Source organism: Macaca thibetana, chromosome 10, assembly GCF_024542745.1.
Source record: "Macaca thibetana thibetana isolate TM-01 chromosome 10, ASM2454274v1, whole genome shotgun sequence".
In the NCBI taxonomy this organism is placed as follows: Eukaryota; Metazoa; Chordata; class Mammalia; order Primates; family Cercopithecidae; genus Macaca; species Macaca thibetana.
In genome coordinates, this window is record NC_065587.1 from 18,572,630 (window position 1) to 18,600,164 (window position 27,535).

At 41.3% G+C, this 27,535-nt stretch overlaps 2 protein-coding genes across 3 annotated transcripts in view; one reads left to right on the top strand and one right to left on the bottom strand.

The window, feature by feature from the left end:
- Positions 1-1,005: 1,005 nt before the first annotated feature.
- On the bottom strand, positions 1,006-20,158 carry LOC126964041 (uncharacterized protein C22orf42-like). The gene is made up of 14 exons (XM_050806903.1): positions 19,672-20,158; positions 14,618-14,692; positions 12,916-12,980; positions 7,372-7,399; positions 6,812-6,886; positions 5,113-5,177; positions 4,610-4,637; positions 4,097-4,158; positions 3,582-3,609; positions 3,078-3,139; positions 2,638-2,665; positions 2,051-2,115; positions 1,186-1,213; positions 1,006-1,091 (listed from the first exon to the last, which is right to left on the bottom strand). The coding sequence occupies exons 1-14, from the start codon at positions 19,859-19,861 to the stop codon at positions 1,006-1,008; spliced, it is 885 nt and encodes a 294-aa protein (XP_050662860.1). The 5' UTR covers positions 19,862-20,158.
- Positions 20,159-20,223: 65 nt separating this feature from the next.
- SLC5A4 (solute carrier family 5 member 4) overlaps positions 20,224-27,535 on the top strand; it is a 59,126-nt gene continuing 51,814 nt past the window's right edge. The window contains exons 1-2 of one of the 2 annotated variants that reach the window (XM_050806871.1): positions 20,224-20,508; positions 23,965-24,048. The gene's annotated coding sequence lies outside the window, so the exon portion shown is untranslated. The remainder of the gene's footprint in view (positions 20,509-23,964; positions 24,049-27,535) is intronic. The other variant, XM_050806872.1, reaches the window with a different exon arrangement.

Genomic DNA, 27,535 nt, shown 5'->3' on the forward strand with positions numbered 1-27,535 from the left:
CCCACGTCTTACCATGATTTCAAACAACTTTCAGATTTATTTTCAGTTCCTGATTTCTACCACTCAGACTGGGCTGGAGGAACTCTAAGAAACGGACTTTGTCCAAATTTGGGCTCCCCTTCCTCCCTCATGCAAACGAACTCTTAAAGATTAGTCCACCAAGTCTTCTAGAGATGTCTACACAAGTCTGAATTTTAGGGTAAAAGTGGCTGAGGTTTAAGTTGAGAGTCTGCATGGCAGGTTCCTGACTCTTAAAGGTTTTTAGTTTGAAGAAGATAAAATGCATGAATCATACTAGGGCAGAAAGAGTTCACAATAGGTGTTTTGGTGACAAAGCACTTGTCCTACATAGCCCAAGGGTAAATGCCAATGCATATTCAGAATGGAGCAGGGAAATTGAAAATAAATTTGAACCCATCTAATATAAAGCTTCTGTTTCATAACCTGGCTCTTAGCAACTGAGTGACCTTGGGCAAGTTATTTAACCTTTCTGAGCCTTCATTTTCTCCCCCTAAAATGGAGGTAACAGTATTGTCCCTATCACTCCCAACCCCCTTACTGTTTGGTAAGAATTACATGAGATAAAAGGATATGAAACTAGTACAGTGCCTGGTACAAAATAAGGAGTCAGTTAATATTACCTCTTCTTCCTCCCCCAGCTCAGCTCCTTTCCTCTTCCTTATCCAGGAAACACAGAAATATATGGATTCACCGTAGAAGCTGGACCCAGCTCCTCAGATGCAGCAGATGGATGGGCACACCCTGTAATGACCCAGGATGGGGCGGGTGTTCTCCTGCAGGGTGACTGAGAATGTGAGCCTCAGAATGAAATGTAAGAACACCAGGCTCCCTGACGACTGGCTACAGCCACAAACTGCAGGTCACTGTTCACAGGTGCTCAGTAGGAAGAGAAAGGGGTTTGCGATGTTTTTTTTCACCCAGATGGAAATATGCATTCATAAAATGGTGGTAGCTGGGGGTGGTGGCAGGCGTCCCGGATCCCAGCTACTTGGGACGCGGAAGCCGGAGAAGTCCTCGAACCTGGGAGCTGGGGGATTCCTTGAGCCGAGATTCTGCCATCTCAGCCCAGCCTAGGGGAAAAGAACAAGGCTTCGTCTCAAATAAAAAACAAACAAAACACACACACACACACACACACACACACACACACACACACACACTTACAGAGGTAAGCTTGGCGTCTCTCCTTTGCCTGCAATAGGAGAAAGGAAAACACTATGAGGATCAGATCACATGGAGTCCTGTTGGCACAGATCTTTTATTTTTTTTGACGGAGTCTCGCTCTGTCGCCCAGGCTGGAGTGCAGTGGCGCGCTCTTGGCTCACTGCAAGCTCCACGTCCCGGGTTCATGCCATTCTCCTGCCTCAGCCTCCCGAGTAGCTGGGACTACAGGTGCCCGCCACCACACCTAGCTAATTTTTTGTATTTTTAGTAGAGACGGGGTTTCACCGTGTTAGCCAGGATGGTCTCAATCTCCTGATCTCGTGATCCGCCTGCCTCAGCCTCCCAAAGTGCTGGGATTGCAGGCGTGAGCCACCACGCCCGGCCAGCACAGATCTTTTATTCACTTGGTGACATTACAAAACAACATGTCAAACAGTGATCAAGTCACTGGCCCCGTGAAGGAAGCATAGACGATGCTTGTGGAAAAGGCAATGGGTTTTCATGGAATATTTAGCAAGTCCATGTTGGCTGGCAAATACAAAATATTTTTCAAGAAGCAAAAGTTGCTACTGAGAAATATGCTCACTACAAGATAGTTTGTAAGTGATGCTGTCATTTTTGACCACCATCATCCAACAGGACTCAGTTGGTCATAAACTCCAGTGACCAGTCACTAGAGTCCATGATCAACTAAGACCTGATGGACGACAGCCATCAAATATGGTATTCCCTTGATATTCCAGCCAACAAAAAAATTGCATTTGTCTTCTATAATGTACTTGGTCAGATTTTTGTATCTTCATTTCATTAATAAGGCAAGAGGAACCAGGAGAAACATTTCTTCAGACAAAGAAATGCATCTTACCATCTCCGATGTCATGAGATCTTCAAGACCACCAGATGGACCCTCACTGAGATCTTCGACCAAATCTAGGAGAAGATAGAGTGACAGTCAGTGCATTGGTGCTGCTGAGGAATCTCACAAGGAGCCTTGGGGGCTGTGGACCGGGGCTGGAGTGTATGGAGGTGGGCCGTTGACTAACATGGACTGAGCTGCTGCTGCTGGACCATTCTCCTTGGTGTTGAAGGAAGGCAAAGGAGAGGGGCAGAAAGAAATGAAAGAGCCTTGGCTTTCTACCTAGGGCAACCTCATCAATGTGAAATAGTCACCTTAAGAACCGGTTAATACAGAAAGCCACTGTACTATAGAAACAGGAAGTAGATTCGAGGCTGCCTAGATCCAGGGGTGTGGGAGTTGGGAAAGACAGAGGAGTGACTACTAGTGGGGTTTCTTTGAGGGGGAATAAAGAGGTTCTCAGATGAGATTGTAACAATGGTTGCACAACCGTGTAAATATAGTAGAAACGCTGAATCACCTAATTTAAATGAGTAAATTGTTTTGCACGTCAACTACGTTTAAATAAAGCTGTTAAAAAAAAAAAGAATACGTACAGAGTTGAGACTGGGTTTTCGAAGTGCTCTGCAATAAGAGAAAAAAAAAAAAAAAAAACATTAATCAGGTCACTGGCCCCGAAAGAAAGCATAGAGGATGCTTGTGGAAAACGCAATGGGTTTTTTTTTTTGAAATATTTAGCAAGTGTCCATGTTGGCTGGCAAATACAAAACTATTTTTCAGGGAGAAAAGTTGCTACTGAGAAAGACACTCACTACCAAACAGTTTGTAAGTGATGCGGTCCTTTGACTGCCATCGTCGATCAGGCCTCAGTTGGTCATAACCTCTAGTGACCAGTCACTAGAGTCCATGACCAACTGAAGCCTGATCCATGATGGCAGTCAAAAATAATATTCACTTGATAGTCTAGAAGCCCCAGAAAAAACAAAAAACAAAACAAAAAAAACATTTCTCTTCCAGAGAAAGAAATACGTCTTACAAGTTCTGATTTCATATCCTCCACGCCGCCATATGCAGGCTCCTGCAGATCTTCATCAGAAACTAGGAGAACACAGAGTGACGGTCAGTGCATTGGTATTGCTGAGGAATCCCACAAGGAGCCTTGGGGGATGTGGACCAGGGCTGGAGTGTATGGAGGGGGGTGGTTGACAAGCATGGACTGAGCTGCTGCTGGACCATTCTCCTTGGTGTTGAAGGAAGGCAAAGGAGAGGGGCAGTAAGAAATGAAAGATCCTAGGCTTTCTAGCTAGGGCAACCTCATCAATGTGAAATAGTCATCTTAAGAGTTGGGAAAGACAGAGGAGTGACTACTAGTGGGGTTTCTTTGAGGGGTAATAAAGAGGTTCTAAGATGAGATTATAACAATAGTTGCACAACTGTGTAAATATAGTAAAAACGCTGAATCACCTACTTTAAATGGGTGAATTATTTTGCATGTCAACTACATCTAAACAAAGCTGGTTTTTTGTTTTTAAATACGTACGGTCGTCATACTCAGCTGTAGATAATTCCTGCAAAAAGAGAAAAGAAAAAGAAACACCATGAGGATCAGATGATGCTGGGTTCTGTTGGCAAAGGCCTTTTATTCACTTGCTGAAATAAAAAACCAGAAGTCAAGCAGTGATCAAGTCACTGGCTGCCAAATAAAGCATAGAGAATGCTTGTGGAAAATGCCGTGGGGGTTTCTTGGGAATATATAGCAAGTGTCCATGTTGGCTGGCAAATACAAAATTATCTTTCAAGGAGAAAAGGTTGCTACTGAGAAACATACGCACTACCAGACAGTTTGTAAGTGGTGCCATCCTTCGACTGCCATGGTCAGTTAGTCCTCAGTTGGTCATAAACTCCAGTAACTGGTCGCTAGACTCCATGACCAACTGAGGCCTGATCCATGATGGCAGTCAAAAATGATATTCATTTGATAGTCTAGAAGCCACAGAAAAAACAAAAACCAAAACCAAAAAACATTTCTCTTCCAGAGAAAGAAATACGTCTTACAAGTTCTGATTTCATATCCTCCACGCTGCCATGGGCAGGCTCCTGCAGCTCTTCAACAGGACCTAGGAGAACACAGAGTGACAGTCAGTGCATTGGTGTTGCTGAGGAATCCCACAAGGAGCCTTGGGGGCTGTGGACCAGGGCTGCAGTGTATGGAGGGGGGTGGTTGACAAGCATGGACTGAGCTGCTGCTGGACCATTCTCCTTGGTGTCGAAGGCAGGCAAAGGAGAGGGGCAGTAAGAAATGAAAGATCCTAGGCTTTCTAGCTAGGACAACCTCATCAATGTGAAATAGTCACCTTAAGGGTTGGGAAAGACAGAGGAGTGACTACTAGTGGGGTTTCTTTGAGGGGTAATAAAGAGGTTCTAAGATGAGATTGTAACAATGGTTGCACAACCGTGTAAATATAGTAAAAACGCTGAATCACCTACTTTAATGGGTGAATTGTTTTGCATGTCAACTACATCTAAACAAAGCTGTTTTTTTTTTTTTGTTTTTTTTTAAATACGTACGGTTGTCATACTCAGCTGTAGATAAATCCTGCAAAAAGAGAAAAGAAAAAGAAACACCATGAGGATCAGATGATGCTGGGTTCTGTTGGCAAAGGCCTTTTATTCACTTGCTGAAATAAAAAACCGGACGTCAAGCAGTGATCAACTCACTGGCCCCCAAATAAAGCATAGAGAATGCTTGTGGAAAATGCCGTGGGGTTTTTTTGGTTATATATAGCAAGTGTCCATGTTGGCTGACAAATACAAAATTATTTTTCAAGAGGAAAAGGTTGCTACTGAGAAACATACTCACTACCAGACAGTTTGTAAGTGGTGCCATCCTTTGACTGCCATCATCAATCAGGCCTCAGTTGGTCATAACCTCCAGTGACTGGTCGCTAAAGTCCACGACCAACTGAGGCCTGATTCATGATGGCAGTCAAATATGATATTCACTTGATAGTCTAGAAGCCCCAGAAAAAAACAAAAACAATTTCTCTTCCAGAGAAAGAAATACGTCTTACAAGTTCTGATCCCGTATTCTCCTCCACACCGCCATGTGGGAACGCCTGCAGATGTTCAACAGAACCTAGGAGAACACAGAGTGATGGTCAGTGCATTGGTGTTGCTGAGGAATCCCACAAGGAACCCTGGGGTGTATGGAGTGTATGCAAGTGGGCGGTTGACAAGCATGGGCTGAGATGCTGCTGGACCATTCTCCTTGGTGTCGAAGGCAGGCAGAGGAGAGGGGCAGAAAGAATTGAAAGAGCTTTGGCTTTCTAGCTAGGGCAACCTCATCAATGTGAAATAGTCACTTTAAGAACAGTTTAATACAGAAAGGCACTGTATGGTTCAGCGACAGCATCTCATCACACCTCCCCCCCATTCGAAGGTCCAGGCAAATCCCCAGTTTTATGAAATGTTACAAGATCATTTAACTCCTTTGGATCTACATACCCTGCCACTATGTTTATCATCTACTCTGTTGTATTTTTCAAGTTGTACTAAAGCATACATCTTTATAATTTTAATTATTAAGTGTGCATTTTAATGAGATTACATTCAATGAGTTACATTCAGGATACTGTGTCAATAATCAGAAAAATCAATTCATAAATTATAATCTAAGCTTCACCTTAGGCAATGAGAGAAAAACAGCAGTGTAACATAGAACAGATGATAAATAAATAATGATTGCCGAATACAATGGAATAGAAAACAGGAAATCCAGAGAAAATCAACAAAACCAAAAGCCGGTTCTTTGAAAAGATCAGTAACATTGATAAACCTCTACCTTGGCTACCCACAAAGGAAAGAAAGAAGTCACAGTATACTAATAATATTAGTTTAAGAGGAGTCAAATCAAAAACTAGTAAATAATAAAGGAATATTCTGAACACACCTGTGCTCACAATTGGATACAGTAGATGAAATGAGCTACTTTTTAAAATCTATTTTAGAAGACCAAAAGTCTTCTCAGGAGAAAGAGATCATCTGAATAGGCCTATACTTATTTTAGAATTTTAGATATTCAATCAATGATTAATATCTTTTCAAAAAACTAAAACACTATATTCAGATGGTTTCACTGGTAAATTCTACCAAAAACAAAGAAAAATATAGTCTTACCATACAAGCAAGTAATCATAATCCGAAGTATTTCCTCAGTTACATTTTTAAAATTATGTTTCCAAACAAGACACAGGAAGGTTTCTAATAGCTGTATTCATAATTGACCAAACTGAAAGCAAATGTCTAAACATTTGAGATGTCCTTTACTATCAAAAGTGAACCCAGCCTGGGCAGAATGGTGAAATCCCTTCTCTACAATAATAATAATAATAATAATAATAATAATAAACTTGTTATAGTGGCATGTGACTTATGGCCCGCTACTTGGGAGGCTGAGTGGAAGGATCACCTGAACCTGGGGAGGTCAAGATCGCAGTGAGCTGTGATCGCACCAGTGCACTCCTGGGCGACAAAGGAGACCTTTTCACAAAAAAATAAAATACTGAAAGAAAGAACTGAACTCTAAGTTGTCAATGTTACTTTACTTGTGTAATTGTGTCACCCATCATTGATTTAATGCATAAATTGGCACAAATGAAGTAAATGAAGAACATGACACAGCATTTACTGAGTTTCTCTAATGTGGGGCACTGAATGAATAAACTGGAATTATTTGCTTAAGTGAACTTAATGATTTAATTTCCACACTACCTTTATTTCCGAAACGCCAAATTTTGTTCCATCTCCATAGTTTTGGTGTCCAGTGCTTGGGACGGGCAGCCAAACCTGCAAGGTAGAGCAGACTTCTTATAGATTCTAGGAAATGTATTATAATAAAGACAGCGCTTGACATTGTTGCTGGCAGAGGACAACAGAGAAATTAGTAAAAACTTATTCCCAGATGAAACTTTTGATCCCAGTTTTTACCGTCGGCTTTTCAACTCTACATTAGATTTGGGTTCTGGGAGAATTTTGCAAGGTTCATTGCACTTAAAACGGACTGTATGTGCAGGCAGATACCTTTATTTAGATGAGACAATATAGAAAAGCAGCAGATCCAAGTCACCAAGAATGGCCTGGGATCAAATGCTACTTAGAATCTGCACATACCTGGGAGAGTGAAATGAACCCCTCTGTGCCTCAGTTCCCTATTCTGAGATGTGGGAATGTTAGTAGATCTAAAAACGCTGAATCACCTACTTTAAATGGGTACATTGTTTTGCATGTCAACTACGTTTAAATAAAGCTGTTTAAAAAAAAAGAATACGTACAGAGCTGACACTGGGCGTTCGACTTTCTCTGCAATAAGAGAAAAAAAAACAACAAAACAGTGATCAGGTAACTGGCCCCGAAAGAAAGCATAGAGGATGCTTGTGGAAAATGCAGTGGGTTTTTTTTTTTTGGGAATATTTAGCAAGTGTCCATGTTGGCTGGCAAATACAAAACTATTTTTCCGGGAGAAAAGGTTGCTACTGAGAAATACACTCACTACCAAACAATTTGTAACTGATGCCATCCTTTGACTGCCACTGTCAATCAGGCCTCAGTTGGTCATAACCTCTAGTGACCCCAGAAAAAACAAAATAAAATTTCTCTTCCAGAGAAAGAAATGCGTCTTACAAGTTCTGATCTCATGTTCTCCTCCACACCGCTCTGTGCAGATACCTGCAGATCTTCATCGGAATCTAGGAGAACACAGAGTGACGGTCAGTGCATTGGTGTTGCTGAGGAATCTCACAAGGAACCCTGGGGTGTATGGAGTGTATGCAAGTGGGCGGTTGACAAGCATGGGCTGAGATGCTGCTGGACCATTCTCCTTGGTGTCAAAGGCAGGCAAAGGAGAGGGACAGAAAGAATTGAAAGAGCCTTGGCTTTCTAGCTAGGGCAACCTCATCAATGTGAAATAGTCACCTTCAGAACAGTTTAATACAGAAAGGCACTGTATGGTTCAGCGACAGCATCTCATCACACCTCCTCCCCATTTGAAGGTCCAGGCAAATCCCCAGTTTTATGAAATGTTACAAGATCATTTAACTCCTTTGGATCTACATATACCCTGCCACTACGTTTATCATCTACTCTGTTGTGTTTTTCAAGTTTTAGTAAAGCATACATAGTTATCATTTTAATTAAGTGTGCATTTTAATGAGATTACATTCAATGAGTTACATTCAGGATGCTGTGTCAATAATGAGAAAAATCTTAATTCATAATCGAAGCTTCACCTTGGGCAATGAGAGAAAAACAGCTGTGTAACATAGAACAGATGATAAATAAATATTGATTGCAGAATACAATGGAATAGAAAACAGGAAATCCAGAGAAAATCAACAAAATCGAAAGCCGGTTCTTTGAAAAGATCAGTAACATTGATAAACCTCTACCTTGGCTACCCACAAAGGAAAGAAAGAAGTCACAGTATACTAATAATATTAGTTTAAGAGGAGTCAAATCAAAAACTAGTAAATAATAAAGGAATATTCTGAACACATCTATCTCACAATTGGATACAGTAGATGAAATGAGCTAATTTTTTAAACCTATTGTAGAAGACGAAAAGTCTTCTCAGGAGAAAGAGATCATCTGAATAGGCCTATATTTATTTTAGAAATTGAATCAATGATTAATATCCTTTCAGAAAACTAAAACACTGTGTTCGGATGATTTCACTGGTAAATTCTGCCGAATCCTTACAAAGAAAAATATAGTCTTACCATACAAGCAAGTAATCATAATCCGAAGTATTTCCTCAGTTACATTTTAAAAATTATGTTTCCAAACAAGACACAGGAAGGTTTCTAATAGCTGTATTCATAATTGACCAAACTGAAAGCAAATGTCTAAACATTTGAGATGTCCTTTACTATCAAAAGTGAACCCAGCCTGGGCAGAATGGTGAAATCCCTTCTCTACAATAATAATAATAATAATAATTAACTTGGTATAGTGGCATGTGACTTATGGCCCGCTACTTGGGAGGCTTAGTGGAAGGATCACCTGAACCTGGGGAGGTCAAGATCGCAGTGAGCTGTGATCGCACCAGTGCACTCCTGGGCGACAAAGGAGACCTTTTCACAAAAAAATAAAATACTGAAAGAAAGAACTGAACTCTAAGTTGTCAGTGTTACTTTACTTGTGTAATTGTGTCACCCGTCATTGATTTAATGCATAAATTGGCACAAATGAAGTAAATGAAGAACATGACACAGCATTTACTGAGTTTCTCTAATGTGGGGGACTGAATGAATAAACTGGAATTATTTGCTTAAGTGAACTTAATGATTTAATTTCCACACTACCTTTATTTCCTATAGGCCAAATTTTGTTCCGTCTCCGTAGTTTTGGTGTCCAGCGCTTGGGACGGGCGGCCAAACCTGCAAGGTAGAGCAGACTTCCTATAGATTCTAGGAAATGTATTATAATAAAGACAGCGCTTGACATTGTTGCTGGCAGAGGACAGCAGAGAAATTAGTAAAAACTTATGCCCAGATGAAACTTTTGATCCCAGTTTTTACCGTCGGCTTTTCAACTCTACATTAGATTTGGGTTCTGGGAGAATTTTGCAAGGTTCATTGCACTTAAAACGGACTGTATGTGCAGGCAGATACCTTTATTTAGATGAGACAATATAGAAAAGCAACAGATCCAAGTCACCAAGAATGGCCTGGGATCAAATGCTACTTGGAATCTGCACATACGTGGGAGAGTGAAATGAACCCCTCTGTGCCTCAGTTCCCTATTCTGAGATGTGGGAATGTTAGTAGATCTAAAAACGCTGAATCACCTACTTTAAATGGGTACATTGTTTTGCATGTCAACTATGTTTAAATAAAGCTGTTAAAAAAAAAAAAAAAGAATACGTACAGAGGTGAGACTGGGCGTTCGACTTTCTCTGCAATAAGAGAAAAAAAAAACAACAAAACAGTGATCAGGTAACTGGCCCCGAAAGAAAGCATAGAGGATGCTTGTGGAAAATGCAGTGGGTTTTATTTGGGGAATATTTAGCAAGTGTCCATGCTGGCTGGCAAATACAAAACTATTTTTCCGGGAGAAAAGGTAGCTACTGAGAAATACACTCACTACCAAACAGTTTGTAAGTGATGCCGTCCTTTGACTGCCATCGTCAATCAGGCCTCATTTGGTCATAACCTCTAGTGACCCCAGAAAAAACAAAATAAATTTCTCTTCCAGAGAAAGAAATACGTCTTACAAGTTCTGATCTCATGTTCTCCTCCACACCGCTCTGTGCAGATTCCTCAAGATGTTCATCAGAATCTAGGAGAACACAGAGTGACGGTCAGTGCATTGGTGTTGCTGAGGAATCCCAAAAGGAACCTTGGGGTGTATGGAGTGTATGCAAGTGGGCGGTTGACAAGCATGGGCTGAGATGCTGCTGGACCATTCTCCTTGGTGTCGAAGGCAGGCAAAGGAGAGGGGCAGAAAGAATTGGAAGAGCCTTGGCTTTCTAGCTAGGGCAACCTCATCAATGTGAAATAGTCACCTTCAGAACAGTTTAATACAGAAAGGCACTGTATGGTTCAGCGACAGCATCTCATCACACCTCCTCCCCATTTGAAGGTCCAGGCAAATCCCCAGTTTTATGAAATGTTACAAGATCATTTAACTTCTGTGGATCTACATACCCTGCCACCATGTTTATCATCTACCCTGTTGTATTGTTGAAGTTGTAGTAAGGCACACATCTTTAACATTTTAATTATTAAGTGTGCATTTTAATGAGATTACATTCAATGAGTTACATTCAGGATGCTGTGTCAATAATGAGAAAAATCTTAATTCATAATTTAAGCTTCACCTTGGGCAATGAGAGAAAAACAGCAGTGTAACATAGAACAGATGATAAATAAATAATGATTGCCGAATACAATGGAATAGAAAACAGGAAATCCAGAGAAAATCAACAAAACCAAAAGCCGGTTCTTTGAAAAGATCAGTAACATTGATAAACCTCTACCTTGGCTACCTACAAAGGAAAGAAAGAAGTCACAGTATACTAATAATATTAGTTTAAGAGGAGTCAAATCAAAAACTAGTAAATAATAAAGGAATATTCTGAACACACCTGTGCTCACAATTGGATACAGTAGATGAAATGAGCTACTTTTTAAAATCTATTTTAGAAGACCAAAAGTCTTCTCAGGAGAAAGAGATCATCTGAATAGGCCTATATTTATTTTAGAATTTTAGATATTCAATCAATGATTAATATCTTTTCAAAAAACTAAAACACTATATTCAGATGATTTCACTGGTAAATTCTACCAAAATTCTTACAAAGAAAAATATAGTCTTACCATACAAGCAAGTAATCATAATCCGAAGTATTTCCTCAGTTACATTTTAAAAATTATGTTTCCAAACAAGACACAGGAAGGTTTCTAATAGCTGTATTCATAATTGACCAAACTGAAAGCAAATGTCTAAACATTTGAGATGTCCTTTACTATCAAAAGTGAACCCAGCCTGGGCAGAATGGTGAAATCCCTTCTCTACAATAACAATAATAATAATAATAATAATAAACTTGTTATAGTGGCATGTGACTTATGGCCAGCTACTTGGGAGGCTGAGTGGAAGGATCACCTGAACCTGGGGAGGTCAAGATCGCAGTGAGCTGTGATCGCACCAGTGCACTCCTGGGCGACAAAGGAGACCTTTTCACAAAAAAATAAAATACTGAAAGAAAGAACTGAACTCTAAGTTGTCAATGTTACTTTACTTGTGTAATTGTGTCACCCATCATTGATTTAATGCATAAATTGGCACAAATGAAGTAAATGAAGAACATGACACAGCATTTACTGAGTTTCTCTAATGTGGGGGACTGAATGAATAAACTGGAATTATTTGCTTAAGTGAACTTAATGATTTAATTTCCACACTACCTTTATTTCCGAAACGCCAAATTTTGTTCCATCTCCATATTTTTGGTGTCCAGCGCTTGGGACGGGCGGCCAAACCTGCAAGGTAGAGCAGACTTCCTATAGATTCTAGGAAATGTATTATAATAAAGACAGCGCTTGACATTGTTGCTGGCAGAGGACAGCAGAGAAATTAGTAAAAACTTATTCCCAGATGAAACTTTTGATCCCAGTTTTTACCGTCGGCTTTTCAACTCTACATTAGATTTGGGTTCTGGGAGAATTTTGCAAGGTTCATTGCACTTAAAACGGACTGTATGTGCAGGCAGATACCTTTATTTAGGTGAGACAATATAGAAAAGCAGCAGATCCAAGTCACCAAGAATGGCCTGGGATCAAATGCTACTTAGAATCTGCACATACCTGGGAGAGTGAAATGAACCCCTCTGTGCCTCAGTTCCCTATTCTGAGATGTGGGAATGTTAGTAGATCTAAAAACGCTGAATCACCTACTTTAAATGGGTACATTGTTTTGCATGTCAACTACGTTTAAATAAAGCTGTTTAAAAAAAAAGAATACGTACAGAGGTGAGACTGGGCGTTCGACTTTCTCTGCAATAAGAGAAAAAAAAAAACGACAAAACAGTGATCAGATAACTGGCCCCGAAAGAAAGCATAGAGGATGCTTGTGGAAAATGCAGTGGGTTTTTTTTTTTGGGAATATTTAGCAAGTGTCCATGTTGGCTGGCAAATACAAAACTATTTTTCCGGGAGAAAAGGTTGCTACTGAGAAATACACTCACTACCAAACAATTTGTAACTGATGCCATCCTTTGACTGCCACTGTCAATCAGGCCTCAGTTGGTCATAACCTCTAGTGACCCCAGAAAAAACAAAATAAAATTTCTCTTCCAGAGAAAAAATGCGTCTTACAAGTTCTGATCTCATGTTCTCCTCCACACCGCTCTGTGCAGATTCCTCAAGATGTTCATCAGAATCTAGGAGAACACAGAGTGACGGTCAGTGCATTGGTGTTGCTGAGGAATCCCACAAGGAACCCTGGGGTGTATGGAGTGTATGCAAGTGGGCGGTTGACAAGCATGGGCTGAGATGCTGCTGGACCATTCTCCTTGGTGTCAAAGGCAGGCAAAGGAGAGGGGCAGAAAGATGGAAAGAGCCTTGGCTTTCTAGCTAGGGCAACCTCATCAATGTGAAATAGTCACCTTCAGAACAGTTTAATACAGAAAGGCACTGTATGGTTCAGCGACAGCATCTCATCACACCTCCTCCCCATTTGAAGGTCCAGGCAAATCCCCAGTTTTATGAAATGTTACAAGATCATTTAACTCCTTTGGATCTACATATACCCTGCCACTACGTTTATCATCTACTCTGTTGTGTTTTTCAAGTTTTAGTAAAGCATACATAGTTATCATTTTAATTAAGTGTGCATTTTAATGAGATTACATTCAATGAGTTACATTCAGGATGCTGTGTCAATAATGAGAAAAATCTTAATTCATAATCGAAGCTTCACCTTGGGCAATGAGAGAAAAACAGCAGTGTAACATAGAACAGATGATTAATAAATATTGATTGCAGAATACAATGGAATAGAAAACAGGAAATCCAGAGAAAATCAACAAAACCAAAAGCCGGTTCTTTGAAAAGATCAGTAACATTGATAAACCTCTACCTTGGCTACCCACAAAGGAAAGAAAGAAGTCACAGTATACTAATAATATTAATTTAAGAGGAGTCAAATCAAAAACTAGTAAATAATAAAGGAATATTCTGAACACATCTGTGCTCACAATTGGATACAGTAGATGAAATGAGCTACTTTTTAAAATCTATTTTAGAAGACCAAAAGTCTTCTCAGGAGAAAGAGATCATCTGAATAGGCCTATATTTATTTTAAAATTTTAGATATTCAATCAATGATTAATATCTTTTCAAAAAACTAAAACACTATATTCAGATGATTTCACTGGTAAATTCTACCAAAATTCTTACAAAGAAAAATATAGTCTTACCATACAAGCAAGTAATCATAATCCGAAGTATTTCCTCAGTTACATTTTAAAAATTATGTTTCCAAACAAGACACAGGAAGGTTTCTAATAGCTGTATTCATAATTGACCAAACTGAAAGCAAATGTCTAAATATTTGAGATGTCCTTTACTGTCAAAAGTGAACCCAGCCTGGGCAGAATGGTGAAATCCCTCTCTACAATATAATAATAATAATAATAATAATAATAATAATTAACTTGTTATAGTGGCATGTGACTTATGGCCAGCTACTTGGGAGGCTGAGTGGAAGGATCACCTGAACCTGGGGAGGTCAAGATCGCAGTGAGCTGTGATCGCACCAGTGCACTCCTGGGCGACAAAGGAGACCTTTTCACAAAAAAATAAAATACTAAAAAAAAAGAACTGAACTCTAAGTCGTCAGTGTTACTTTACTTGTGTAGTTGTATCACCCACTATTGATTTAATGCATCAATCGGCACAAATGAAATAAATGAAGAACATGACACAGCATTTACCGAGTTTCTCTAATGTGGGGCACTGAATGAATAAACTGGAATAATTTGTTTAAGTGAACTTAATGATTTAATTTCCACACTACCTTTATTTCCTACAGGCCAAATTTTGTTCCGTCTCCATAGTTTTGGTGTCCAGCGCTTGGGACGGGCGGCCAAACCTGCAAGGTAGAGCAGACTTCTTATAGATTCTAGGAAATGTATTATAATAAAGACAGCGCTTGACATTGTTGCTGGCAGAGGATAGCACAGAAATTAGTAAAAACTTATGCCCAGATGAAACTTTTGATCCCAGTTTTAACCGTCTGCTTTTCAACTCTACCTGAATTAGATTTGGGTTCCAGGAGGATTTTGCAAGGTTCATTGCACTTAAAACGGACTGTATGTGCAGGCAGATACCTTTATTTAGATGAGACAATATAGAAAAGCAGCAGATGCAAGTCACCAAGAATGGCCTGGGTTCAAATCCTACTTAGAATCTGCACATACCTGGGAGAGTGAAATGAACCCCTCTGTGCCTCAGTTCCCTATTCTGAGATGTGGGAATGTTAGTAGATCTATGCTATAGACCTACTAAGATCTATTGGGCTAAAAACGATGAGACACAGATAAAGGCTTAAGAAGACTCATGCTTTGTAAATGCCCAGAAGTGTTCAATCATTCAATGTCTGGAAGGATAGTCCAGATACTTGGTAGTGGTGGGATACAGAGAGGGAGCGTGTATGGCTCCCAGGCAGGGGACGGTGGAAAGTGACTTCACTGTTTCCATGGGCACGATGCTTTCCGGCTCGTGAAAGAAATCTGCCATTTCCTTGATCCCCAAATTATCCCCGAGGGATGGGCAGAGCAGGGGCTACAACCCGTATTTTCCAAGTCAATGAATTAAACCTTAAGACGTTTTGAGTGACTTGCCCAGAGTTACTACAGTGAGGCATGAAGATCTGGGGCAAAAATGTAGTTATTTCCCTGGGGACAGAGGTCCCTCAACACCTGAGTCCTCTAGATCATGCCTTGGACCCTGGACTGAGAGCTCTTCTCACAAGCTTTGTCAAATCCTGCTGCCCCAATATTTCTATGGGATGGTTGATGCCCTGGAGAGGTGGCAGGTGGCTTACTGCATTTACTCACCTGCTCTATTATCCCTGTGTTGTCACTTTGATTAGCGTTATGACCCATCAGACAAACACATAAATTCTCTCAGTTGCGATGCACAGTCTGACATTTTACCTAAATCCACTCTTTCCACCCATCAGGTGATTCTCATCTGCTGACCTGGAGGTGGCCTGCCATGTAAGAGGACACACAGCATACCGTGGAGCTGCTGCGTGCCCCAGTCCTGTGCACACTCACGCCTTGCTCCTGCTTTCCCAGCTCTGACAATCCCAATTCTGGCTTCCAAAGCAATCCTGTACTTCCCTCTCAGTTCTCAGACTTGCCTGAACTGTTCTACGTTTTAATCAATGTTGTAGTGACCATGACTGAGCTGTGACATTTGACATATCATAGTATATTGTTATCTACTGATAGATTTAACAGCATGTAACTTCATTTTTCAGACTTTTAGGAACATTTCTGGGCTAGGTGTGCTGGCTCATGGCTGTAATCCTGACATTTTTGGAAGCTAAGGCAGGAGGATTGCTTGAGGTCAGAAGTTTGAGACCAGCCTGGGCAACATCGTGAGGCTTCTTCTCTACAAGACATATTTTAAAAATTAGCCAGGTGTGGTGGTGAGCTCTGGTATACCTAGCTCCGTGGAAGACTGATGTGGGAGGATCGTTTGAGCCAAGGAGTTTGAGGCTGCGGTGAGCTATGATCGTGCTACTGCACTCTAGCCTGGGTGACAAAGCAAGACCCTGTCTCTTAAAAATAAAAAGCATTACTGAGTTACAAGTATCTCCATTTTATTTCTCATTATCTAATGTTACTGTTTTAATCCTGAGGCTTAACTCCTTTAATAAACTAAAGGAAAGATTTTTTTAAAAAGGTAGTATCCAAAGCAGCCCATATGTACCTTTTAATAAATTCTAGTTTTATATGCCCTATGTCTAGAATTTACATCCTTGATCTGACTCTTATTTTTTCAAACTTCAAAAAACTCAATTTATACTTAGAACCAGACTTCTCATGTGACGCAAGTAAAATTCCCATATAACACCTAACTTAAAACATTGAGAGGATCAAATAATATGTAAGAGCCGTCTATATACTACATAATGTACAATCAATTACAAAGCAAAACTTTCTCAAATTAACTCAAAGGTCAAAAGTAAACAGTTAACATCCTTTAGAAAACCACAACAAAATAATATTTTGAGAAAATATGCACTTCGGCTACCCACTGAAGTTAAGGAGAGAAAACAGTCCCATCATCAAGAATGCCCCAGCGTTGTTTTTTGTTTGTTTTAATAATCACACATTATTCCCCCTGCTTTCTTCTTTGTATATTACTGCGTGTTCTCCCTTTTTCCTTTTCTGTATAACCTATCTTGGGAATCAGTCTGTAGCAGTAAAAAGACATCTTACCCTTGTTTACAGCTCCGTAGTTCTCCTTTAGGCGGAAGAACCAGTTAATTTTACTAGGCCCTTACTAGACATTTCAGTTATTTCCCATATTGAGCTACGGAAAACAATGCGACAAGGACTTTCTGCATAGGTTGTTTCATATTTATGGAGTATACCTTCAGGATAAAACGCCTCCAAGTAGTGTTTCCAGTTTAACTGTATCTGCAAGGTTGTGAGATTGTGCCAAATTCCCCTTCGTGGAGTCGAGCCATTTTGCATTTTCACCAGCACTATATGAATGCAACTTCCCTTACAGCCAAACCAAAGAATGTATTGCCGTGTTCTTGGAATTTCCCTCAATAGGAGAGACACTGCAGTATAGTTGTCATTTGCCTTTCTCTTATGTGTGAAGACGTGTTTAAGGATCATCTGCATTTCTTTTTCTGTGACTTGTCTATTTACCACTTTATTATCTTTCAGGTCCACTTGAATCTAAAGATTCTCAAGTCAGCCTATTTCAGGTCATTATTGTTTGTCTCTTCACTGTTGACTCTCACCTGAACTACCCAACCAGCCTCCTAGCTGGTCTCCCTGCTTCCACCCTTGCCTGCATTACAGTGCATTCTCACAGAGCCGCTGGTCTTTTTCTTGGAGAATTAACTGTGATCCCCAGGCTAGATTCCTCCAGTGGTCTCCCATCTCAACTAAAGTCCATATTCTTTGTCAGCGCTCACTGTGTGCACAAGGCCTTAACCCATCACATTCATTTCACTCTGCTGCAACCACCCTTGTGTCTGTCTGTTCTTTGCCCAAAACAAGTTTGTTCCCATTTCAGGAATTCCATGGAAGATATTCCTCTCTGGAAGCCCCTCCCATCATCCTCACAAGACTCCCCCTCACATTTTTATTTATTTTTTTAAAAACAAATAAGATGGGCTCTCTCTCTGTCTGTGAAGGTGGGGATCTTCTGTCTTATTTCAAAAAGAAAGGGAGGCAACAAGCTTCAAGAGGCACAAAAACAGTCCTGAGAGTGTAGTCAGAGCTTCTCATTCCACTGCCAGCTACCAACTGAAGGCTGCTGGCCCTGGCTGATGCTTTGTACCCACAAAGCCTCCTATGTCACCTGGTTACCAGGAAGCAACCAAGTCAGGCTACTGGCTCACAATGCCCCACCCCGCAGACCCACCCAATGGCTCACAATGCCCATCCCTGCTGCTGCCCACCTTGTGGCCACCCTGCCCATCTATGGTGAGTGCACTGTTCGTCCTGGGCTGCCTGAGCTTTCCAGTCCCGAGAAAAGTGCAGAGTAGGGGGGTTGTTATTGGAAGTCACCCTGGGCAATGAACGAAACAGAAAACCCTGGTTACTGAAGTCAGTTCCGTTAGCATCTCTGTTTTTCGTAGTCTGGCAGCTTTCATTTGCTCACAAATGTAGTTACACACAAATTTTGAACTGCTTTTGTAAGTAAATGCTTCTCTCCTGTCTTACAAGTGTTAGTTTTTGTCTTTAACTTGACCATAGCCACTCCCAGAGCCCTGGTCACACTGTCAGTAAACAGTGATGACTGTGACTTGAATGAAAGCCTAGGACACATGACACTTTCCGTTCCTTGTCTATAAAACAGGGACTAAACTGTAGCAGAGCTGAAGAGACATTCATGTCAAAGTGGGAATTTTCAAGTCATCAGAGCTCCATGGCTAAACTCCTTTGGGTAAAACCAAAACAAAAACAACTTCTTTACGGCTCGGGCAGTAACATGTCATACCTTTCGGGGTCATTTTAAGCATGTCCCCCAATTTGTTTTTCTTCTTTGTTCAAATTACAATTGGAAGAAATAAAGAAGCTTCTGTCAATGTGACTCACTATTAGGAATAGCATATAGGCCGGGCGTGGTGGCTCAAGCCTATAATCCGAGCACGTTGGATGGCCGAGACGGGTGGATCACGAGGTCAGGAGATCGAGACCATGCGGGCTAAAACAGTGAAACCCCATCTCTACTAAAAAATACAAAAAAACTAGCTGGGTGAGGTGGCGGGCGCCTGTAGTCCCAGCTACTTGGGAGGCTGAGGCAGGAGAATGGCGTAAACCTGGGAGGCAGAGTTTGCCGTGAGCTGAGATCCGGCCACTGCACTCCAGCCTAGGCGACAGAGCGAGATCCATCTCAAAAAAAAAAAAAAAAAAAAAAAGGAATACCATATAATCTCTTCCATGGCAAACTCTGTTTTGAATTTAAGAATTCTCCACATATTGGAGTCTGAATTATCCCAGTTATTAGCTTACCTTGAGGAATGGGAGAAAAGAAACAACTGGGCCCTTAACTGGCTCGTTCACTTAGGGCCCAGACCAGCTGCATAGGTAAGGATAGAGAATGGGATGGGGACTCCGAAACTGGAGTATTTGAAATTTTACTGAGAAAAGGGAGGGACTAGGCCAAAAAGGCCTCAACGAAGAAGGCTCAACAACAAAGACAGAGGCAGAACCAGCCTTTGTCCCCCATGCCGAGCCCTGGGAAAGCCGGCTGCGGGCAGGAGGGAGCTGGAAGCTGAGGATGTCTCTGAGGGGGAGGGACGGCAAACGGGTGGGGGCGGTGGGGGCCAGAGAGATGCCAGAGAGCAAATGGCACCCATGGCTTCTTTACCTTTGGGGAGCTCGGGGTTGCTCTGGTCCTGCACGGGATGGACCTCCGTGGCTCCCAAATTCAATCTGGCAGGCTCTGCAGCGGTGGATGCTGGTGCCGCGGCTGCCACAGCCTCAACAGTCTCAGATTCATTGCAGGGTCCCACGTTCAGCCTGCAGCAGTCACAGCTGAGGCCACAGCAGGGGCCCATGGGAGAACTCAGTTTGTTCCCTATGGGGCACCTGCACTGCTGTTTCCTCTCTCCTTAGTCCAATGCACTGTCTTGCCCAAGTGGTGTGACCCCAGGCGAGCCTGGAGCCTCAGCCACCACCTCTCACGATGGCTGCTGTGAGTTGGGGAATTTTCCTGGATTGAAGGATGTCAACCAAAAAATGCTAAGGGACACAAAAAATGCTGTCACAGAATATAGTCGGAGCTCCTCCTCCTTACCCTCCCAGCTACCGACTGAAGGCTGCTGGCCCTGGCTGATGCTTTGTACCCACAAAGCCTCCTATGTCACCTGGTTACCAGGAAGCAACCAAGTCAGGCTACTGGCTCACAATGCCCCACCCCGCAGACCCACCCAATGGCTCACAATGCCCATCCCTGCTGCTGTCCACCTTGTGGCCACCCTGCCCATCTGTGGTGACTGCACTCTTCGTCCTGGGCTGCCTGAGCTTTCCAGTCCCGAGAAAAGTGCAGGGGAGTGGGGGTTGTTGTTGGAAGTCACCCTGGGCAATGAACTCCATAGAAAACCGTGGTTACTGAAGTCAGTCCATTAGCATCTCTGTTTTTCTGAGTCCGGCAGCTTTCATTTGCTCACCAAATGTAGTTATACACAAATTTCTGACTGCTTTGGTAAGTAAATGCTTCTCTCCTGTCTTACAAGTGTTAGTTTTTGTCTTCAACTTGACCATAGCAACTCCTAGAGCCCTGGTCCCACTCTCAATAAAGAGTGATGACTGTGACTTGAATGAAAGCCTAGGGCACATCACACTTTCCCTTCCTTGTCTACAAAATAGGGACTGAATAATCCTTCCCAGTTCTGAAATGCTAGGACCTACCAACTCTCTTTTCTCCCTCTGTTTCTTCCATGGCAGGGATATTCAGATATTTCTTTTACTAACAAGGCATAAGGCATGTTTTTCTTATACAAAATTGAGAACCACACAGTGGGATACCACTGTCCTCATTTGATGAAGACGAATAGTAAACGTCTGGCAAGCCTGACAGTGTTCCAACTGTGGCATACTAATTTAACCCCCAGAAACCATTCCATTTTATGGATTTTACAGAATCAATCTAAATGGAGAAGTTAAGTAGCTTCTCCAAGTTTCCATGACTGCTCAAGATGGGGCCACAATTTAATCCTGAGTAATCTGGATCCCCACAAGCCGATCACGATTATCAGAAAGTAAGGGCAGAAGTCCTGCTTGGAGGGGAAGTGACATAGTAGATTAGTGTTTTTTTTTAAAAGAATAACAGTTTTTTTATGTGGATTTTAAAATGCCTCCCCTTCATTCAACATTAAGTGTCTTGTAAGTTCCAATACTGCACGTGTGAAACAGTCCCAACCCTCAGTGAGTTCAGGCAGATGAGCAAACAAAGGGTTTAATTGTCTGAGTCTACACTGCTGGACAGTGAATCAACCTGGAATAAAAACGCAGATCTGTCTGACCCAAAATTTGGTGCTGGGGTAGAGTTTGAATTTTATTCTGGAAACGAGAGTCACTGAACCACACAGGGGCGAGGAGTCTCTCTCAGATGTGTTTGCAGTGACGTCGCTCTGCACAATGGAGAGGACTTGATGAAAGCAGTAGGGCTGATTAAGAGACCCTATGTTCGTCTGGAGAACAGTAAGGCTAAAGGCAGTGGCAGTGACTGAAGTAGAAGGAAAAGTTTTGTGGTCATTTGGGAGATAGAACAGGAAGTGCTTGGTGATTAGACGAGGAAGAAGAGGGGGAGGAAAAACAGGCTGCTAAGGCCCTAGTTTGATGGACTGTGTAAATGGCAGTGATTCTCCCCTAGACAGAGAATGTAGGAAGAGGAATAGGTGTGCGGAATGAGACAGTTTTGAACTCTTTAAGTGTCACATTGAAATGGACCCCTCAGGTTGAAAATTGGATATAAACCTCTGTAGGCTAAGTCCATGCTGTGACATCCCAACTCATGTTTTCAAAAGTAACACACACACAGTAACTCAAACCATTAAGGAAATTTCCTACAATTTATATACTAAGAATATGACAATTTTTTAGTGATTACTTTCTTAGGGAAACTTTGAATTTATGGTTGTACAAATGAGGTGTCGCGTAAAATAAAACTGTTATATAACAACAACATTTAAATTCTATTGTCATAACAGCATATAGAAAACAATGGAAGCCATGGGTATGACCATGATTGCTTTAAAAAGCTGTGTCTAATAAGGGGAGGGGTTTGGAGAGAAAGGAGACTTGGGGAATGGGGAAATGTACGTGGCATGAAGTAAAGCCTGCAAATGTGGAAAGTGAGAGTCAAGGCACCTGAGTGTTCATCAGAAATGGCTGATCTGGTGAGTCTCATCAGAATGGAGGTGGTGTCTACTTCTCATTTCTGTGATGGCTGCACCTAGCGTAGTGCCTGGTCAGTAGGTACTTTATACCTAATACCCCAATGAACAGAGTCATATTTTGCCAAGAAGGCAGAAAAGCCCCAAATGCCATTGCCTGTGGCAACTCAGTGATTGTGGATGTCTGTGAGTAAGCTGAGTGTTAGCAGTGGGGGGAGAGAGTGAACCAGAGGTGAGAAAGTAAAGATATCAACTGAGGGCTTCTCCTCCTAAAAGTTTGGCTGAAAGGGAGATGGGGGAATAGTTAAAGGCAGATATATGGTTAAAAAAGCTTTCATCATTTCCTCCCACCCCCCACCGAATAAAGGTGAGTATACTTTTATGTTAAGTGGTAAGAACCAATAAAGAAAACATGTTTACAATTGGAAGAGAAGGGAGAATTAATAACACATCATGCCCAAGAACGCACAAGTTCATGCAATCCACAATGAGGACAGATTAGCTTTGGACTGATACAAAATCAAGAAGGGAGGAAGCACCGTGTGACTAGAGACATTTCTTCTAGAGGAGAGGTTTAGAAAGAGCTCTTTTCATGACCAGTTTCTCTCTGTTTCAATAGATTTTTCAGATAACTACTCTAGGAAAGAGGCAATTACGTATAGAGAAGTCTGCACTTTAGAAAAGCTTGATACACGGTACAAACCCCAAACAGTGTCTTTCCTCAAGAGTGAGTAAACTGAAAAGCAATTTGAGCAAAACCAAGCGGCTCATATACAAATAGGTGCATCACAGAAGTTGAAGAGGGGTCTAATTAACTCCCTCAGAGTTAAAAGAAAAAGCAACAACTGGGGGAAGAGTGAAAAATAAGAATAAAAGTATATGTAGTTGGAAAAAGTACGAATGTTTACAAACCCTGTGACCACAAGAGAGACCACAAAAGGGGCCACAGGGAGTGTGATCGCAGGAAGAAAAGGGTTGCTTCAAAAAGCAGAGGAGCAGGGCTAAGAAAGATTCCACTTAGTTGAAAAGATTTAAGTAAAGTTTGAGGACAGTTAGGTGACATGTTGAAATGTGGATAACCACAGTGGAAGGGGAAAAGACCCGATAAAGTTCAGTTTCAGCAACCAACATCAGATGAAATCCTCAGGATGCAGTGACTGCATTCTATGTAAATAATAATATTGGCTCAGGTCCCAGGAATGTCATTAGATAGCATTTTGAATGATTCTTATGGACTTGAGGTGAGGTCTATTTTGTTACAAATCAGTGCCTGCATTTAACAGCAGACATACACAAAAATACGCATGCATGACCATGAAAACTGAAGAATTTAAAACTTGCTAAGCAGGAATATACTGAGAAGCACTGTTATGAAAATAGATTTTAAAACATTTTTTTGAGGGAAATTTCGGAGCACATTTAAAAAAAACACTATCCTTCTATGGCAGGTGCAAGTTTGGCAGAGTAAAGGAAGGCAAATAGAAGTAATGTGACTTAAATTAATCAAGAGTTATATTCTGTGAAGGAAGCTGAGACCTTATTTATTAGTGGGTCTGGAGTAAATTCATTTATTCATCCATTCAATACTCATTCAATACCTGCATCCTTAGCACATGACACACACTTTGAAGTCTTGTGGAGGTTGCTTTGACCAAGATAAACAAGATTTCTGTTCTTGTGTAACTTGTCTAGTAAGGGAGTCAGCAGACAGTGTGCTGCTATCTTTGTGGCCTAGGGTGTCTGCTTTCGTATATTCATTCCAGATACCAGGATGGAGGAAAGGAAGAAGAAGGAAGACTTTGTGGAAGTTCCATAAAGCACAATGCCTACAAATCATTGGCTTAAAGGTTAGTCATATGGCCATACCTGGCTATCGGGGAGACTCAAAGAAAAACCATAATCATATCTCTATGGTGACCAATGCAGCAATAACAATTTGTTATTGATAGGCAAGTAGCGGTCTATTCCAAATCTCTAAGGAAAGATTAGGGATTTTCCGCTTAAGGGAAGAATAATCACAATGAAATTTCGTAACCCTTTGCAACCACATTTTTAAAAATACTAAATTTTTAATAAGAGCACAGAAATAAATGGAGAAGTTAAACTACAGAATAATACTTTGAGTTGCATGCAAGAAAGATTTTATGGCAGTCGAGAGATCAAGGTTATACAGTATGTGTGTCATTGTGACTAATGAGTTCCATCCTGGGTATCATGATGACATTTTTAGGTGCCATTTTTGATGAGAATTTTCCAGGTGTTCTATAAATTCCTGTTCCATCAGAAGCTAATAATAATGTTCCACATTCTTCAGTCACTTTAATGGCTTCTTTTAAAGTCTTCAGTTTTTTAGTTTAGATAAACCTAGTATTCATGTTTGGGTATTGTCTCCTTGAAGCTGCTGTAATCCATCCTCATAATGAATCAAAGAGGTTTTGGTGATAAATATAAGTTCATTATTCATTTCTCACATGTACAAGAGGAACAGGTTTTGTGAGCAAGAAAATTCTCATAGTAGCCGGAATGGATCCAAATACAGCAAAGTTCAGATAGTACACTCTACTTATTAAACCTCTACCCTGGCTTACCAAACAAAGCAAAGAAAGGAGTCACAATATACTAATAATATCTGTTGAAGAGGAGTCATTACTGCTGAACCTATTAACATTAAAATAATAATAAAGAAATAGTTTGTATAAATCTATGCTTACAGTTTGATACCTTAGATGAAATAGGCCAATTCCTTCAAAGGCAGAAACTACCAAAAGTCTTCTAAGGAGGAGCAGATAAAATGAATAAATCCATACCTATTTTAGAAGTTGAATCAATAAAAACTTTTCAAAAAACACCCACTGAGTCTAAATGGCTTCACTGGGAAATTCCATCAAATTTGTACAAGGAAAACATAGTCTTATCACACTTAGCAAGTAATCATAAACCTAAGTGTTTGCTTAGTTACAGTAAGTAAATTTATGTTAAAAAAAAACTGCACAGAAAGGTTTATAATAGCGATATTGATAATTTCCCAAACTGAAAGCAAATTCTAAACATTTGAGATGTACTTTACCATAGAAGTTAACCAAAATTTTAATTCTCAATGTGTAATCATACCACTATTTGTTGACTTAATATAGTTAAATTTGCACTCATTAAATAAAAGAGGAATATGACATACCATTTTTAGACTCTTGACTCTAGCATGGAACACAGAGTAAAGTGGAATCATTTGCTTAAATAAACTTAGTAATTGAATTTCCACATGACCATCAATGAATTGTCCACCATGGTGGATTTTCTCTTGTGTCCAGATGCAGTTTTTCTTCATCCACTGCTTGGGGCAGGCAGCAGATCTTTTGGAACACTGAGGACACAGCCTCATATTCTTGAGGAAAAATCCTAGGGAATGTATTATAATAAAGAGAGCTGTTGATATCTTGCTTGCAGAAGACCACAGAGAAATTAGTGATACTTTATTCACAGACATAGCTTTTGATCCCATTTTTCACCATCTGCATAGCAAAGCCACCTGAATCAGAGTTGGGCCATAGGAAGATCTCGAAAGTTTGGTTGGATTTAAAACCAAACTGACTGACTGTGCAGGCAGATACCTCTATTTAGATGAGGCAATACAGAAAGGCAGCAGATCCAAGACACTAAGAATGGCTTGGGTTCAAATCCTACTTAGAATCTGCACATACCTGGGAGAGTGATGTGAACGCCTCTGTGCCTCAGTTCCCTATTCTGAGACATGGAAATGTTAATATGGTCTATGCTATAGTATGGGGTCAAAAATCAATACAGATAAAGCCCTAAGAAGATGCATGCTTCATGAATGTCTTACGACATTTAGGGCTCAATTATTAAGTGTCTGGAAGAATAAACCAGATACTTGGTAGTGGTTGAATACAAGAGGGAGCTTGCATAGCTCCAGGGCAGTGGAGGGTGGAAGGTTACTTCGCTCATTTTGTGGGCATAATGCTTTCCAGCTCATGGACAATATCTGTGATTTCCTGTGATCCCCACAAAGGAATTTGTGGTAATTTTGCCCACTAGCCCCAAAGGATAGGCAAAGCAGGGACTACAACCCATATTTTTCAGATCAGTGAATTAAAATGTAGACATTTTGAGTGACTTGCCAAGAGTCACAACAGTTAGGAGTGATGGATATGGGATAAGAATGTAGCTGGTTAGGCCGGGCGCAGTGGGTCATACCTGTAATCCCAGCACTTTAGGAGGCCAGTGCGGGTGGATTACCTGAGGTCAGGAGTTCAAGACCAGCCTGGTCAACATGGTGAAACCCCATCTCTACTAAAAATACAAAGATTAGCCGGGTGTGGTGGTGCACGCCTGTAGTCCCAGCTACTTGGGAGGCTGAGCAGGACAATCACCTTAACCCAGGAGGCAGTGGTTCCAGTGATCCGAGATTGTGCCACTGCACTCCAGCCTGCGTGACAGAGCGAGACTCCATCTCAAAACAAAACAAAAAAGAATGTAGCTGGTTCCCTGGGAATGCTTCTGAAAGCTTTGTCAAATCTTCCTGCCCCAATATTTCTTCAGGAAGGTTGATGCCCTGGAGGAGGGGGCAGAGGCAAAATCTCAAATTATAACACAGCCTTTTGCCTGCAGGTCTCTAACCCTACCCTAAAATCTGACAGTTTTCTTCAAACAAAGCCTCTCAAAATGGCAAGTTCAATTGTGTGACCTCCTTCCCCAGCATCTTTGCACCATCAGCTGCCTCGTGGGGAGCCTCCCCATGATCAGCTAGCTGATCACTCCAAGTGACCACTGTTTGGCTTAGGTCCCAAGCTGGCTCAGAACTGAGGATATTACAAACCAACTGCCACAGGATGGCCGTGCCAAGAATTAACTTCCCTTCCACTGACCAAGCCTGGATGAGCAGTTAATAGAAATTAACTGGGATGTGGCCTGCTGAACTGGTGCTATGTGGTTTAATGGGTTGAGTCTGTGACCCCCACTGTTTCACTGACTTCTGATCTCAGCAACTGTGTGAGCAGCCTGGACTAAGGCCTGGCTGAGAATGGGAGGCAGTTGCTCCAGCACAGATTGTGCACCTTCCTGCTCATGTCCTTTCTCACTAAGACTCAGGCTCTACTATTCAAGGTCCTCATGCATCCCTAGGCCCTGCCCAGGTAGAGGGCAGAGCCCGTTTTCTTATTAGATGGACATCATTACAGCCTGGAGAACCCATCCCAGGACCTTCCTGAGGCCCAGTCAGGCCCTCCTTTCCTCTGTCACCAAATGTCCATTTCACTAACCCAATGGCATTGTCCCTTCTCACCACTTTCCCAGGCATCACTCAAAGAGCCAGTGATC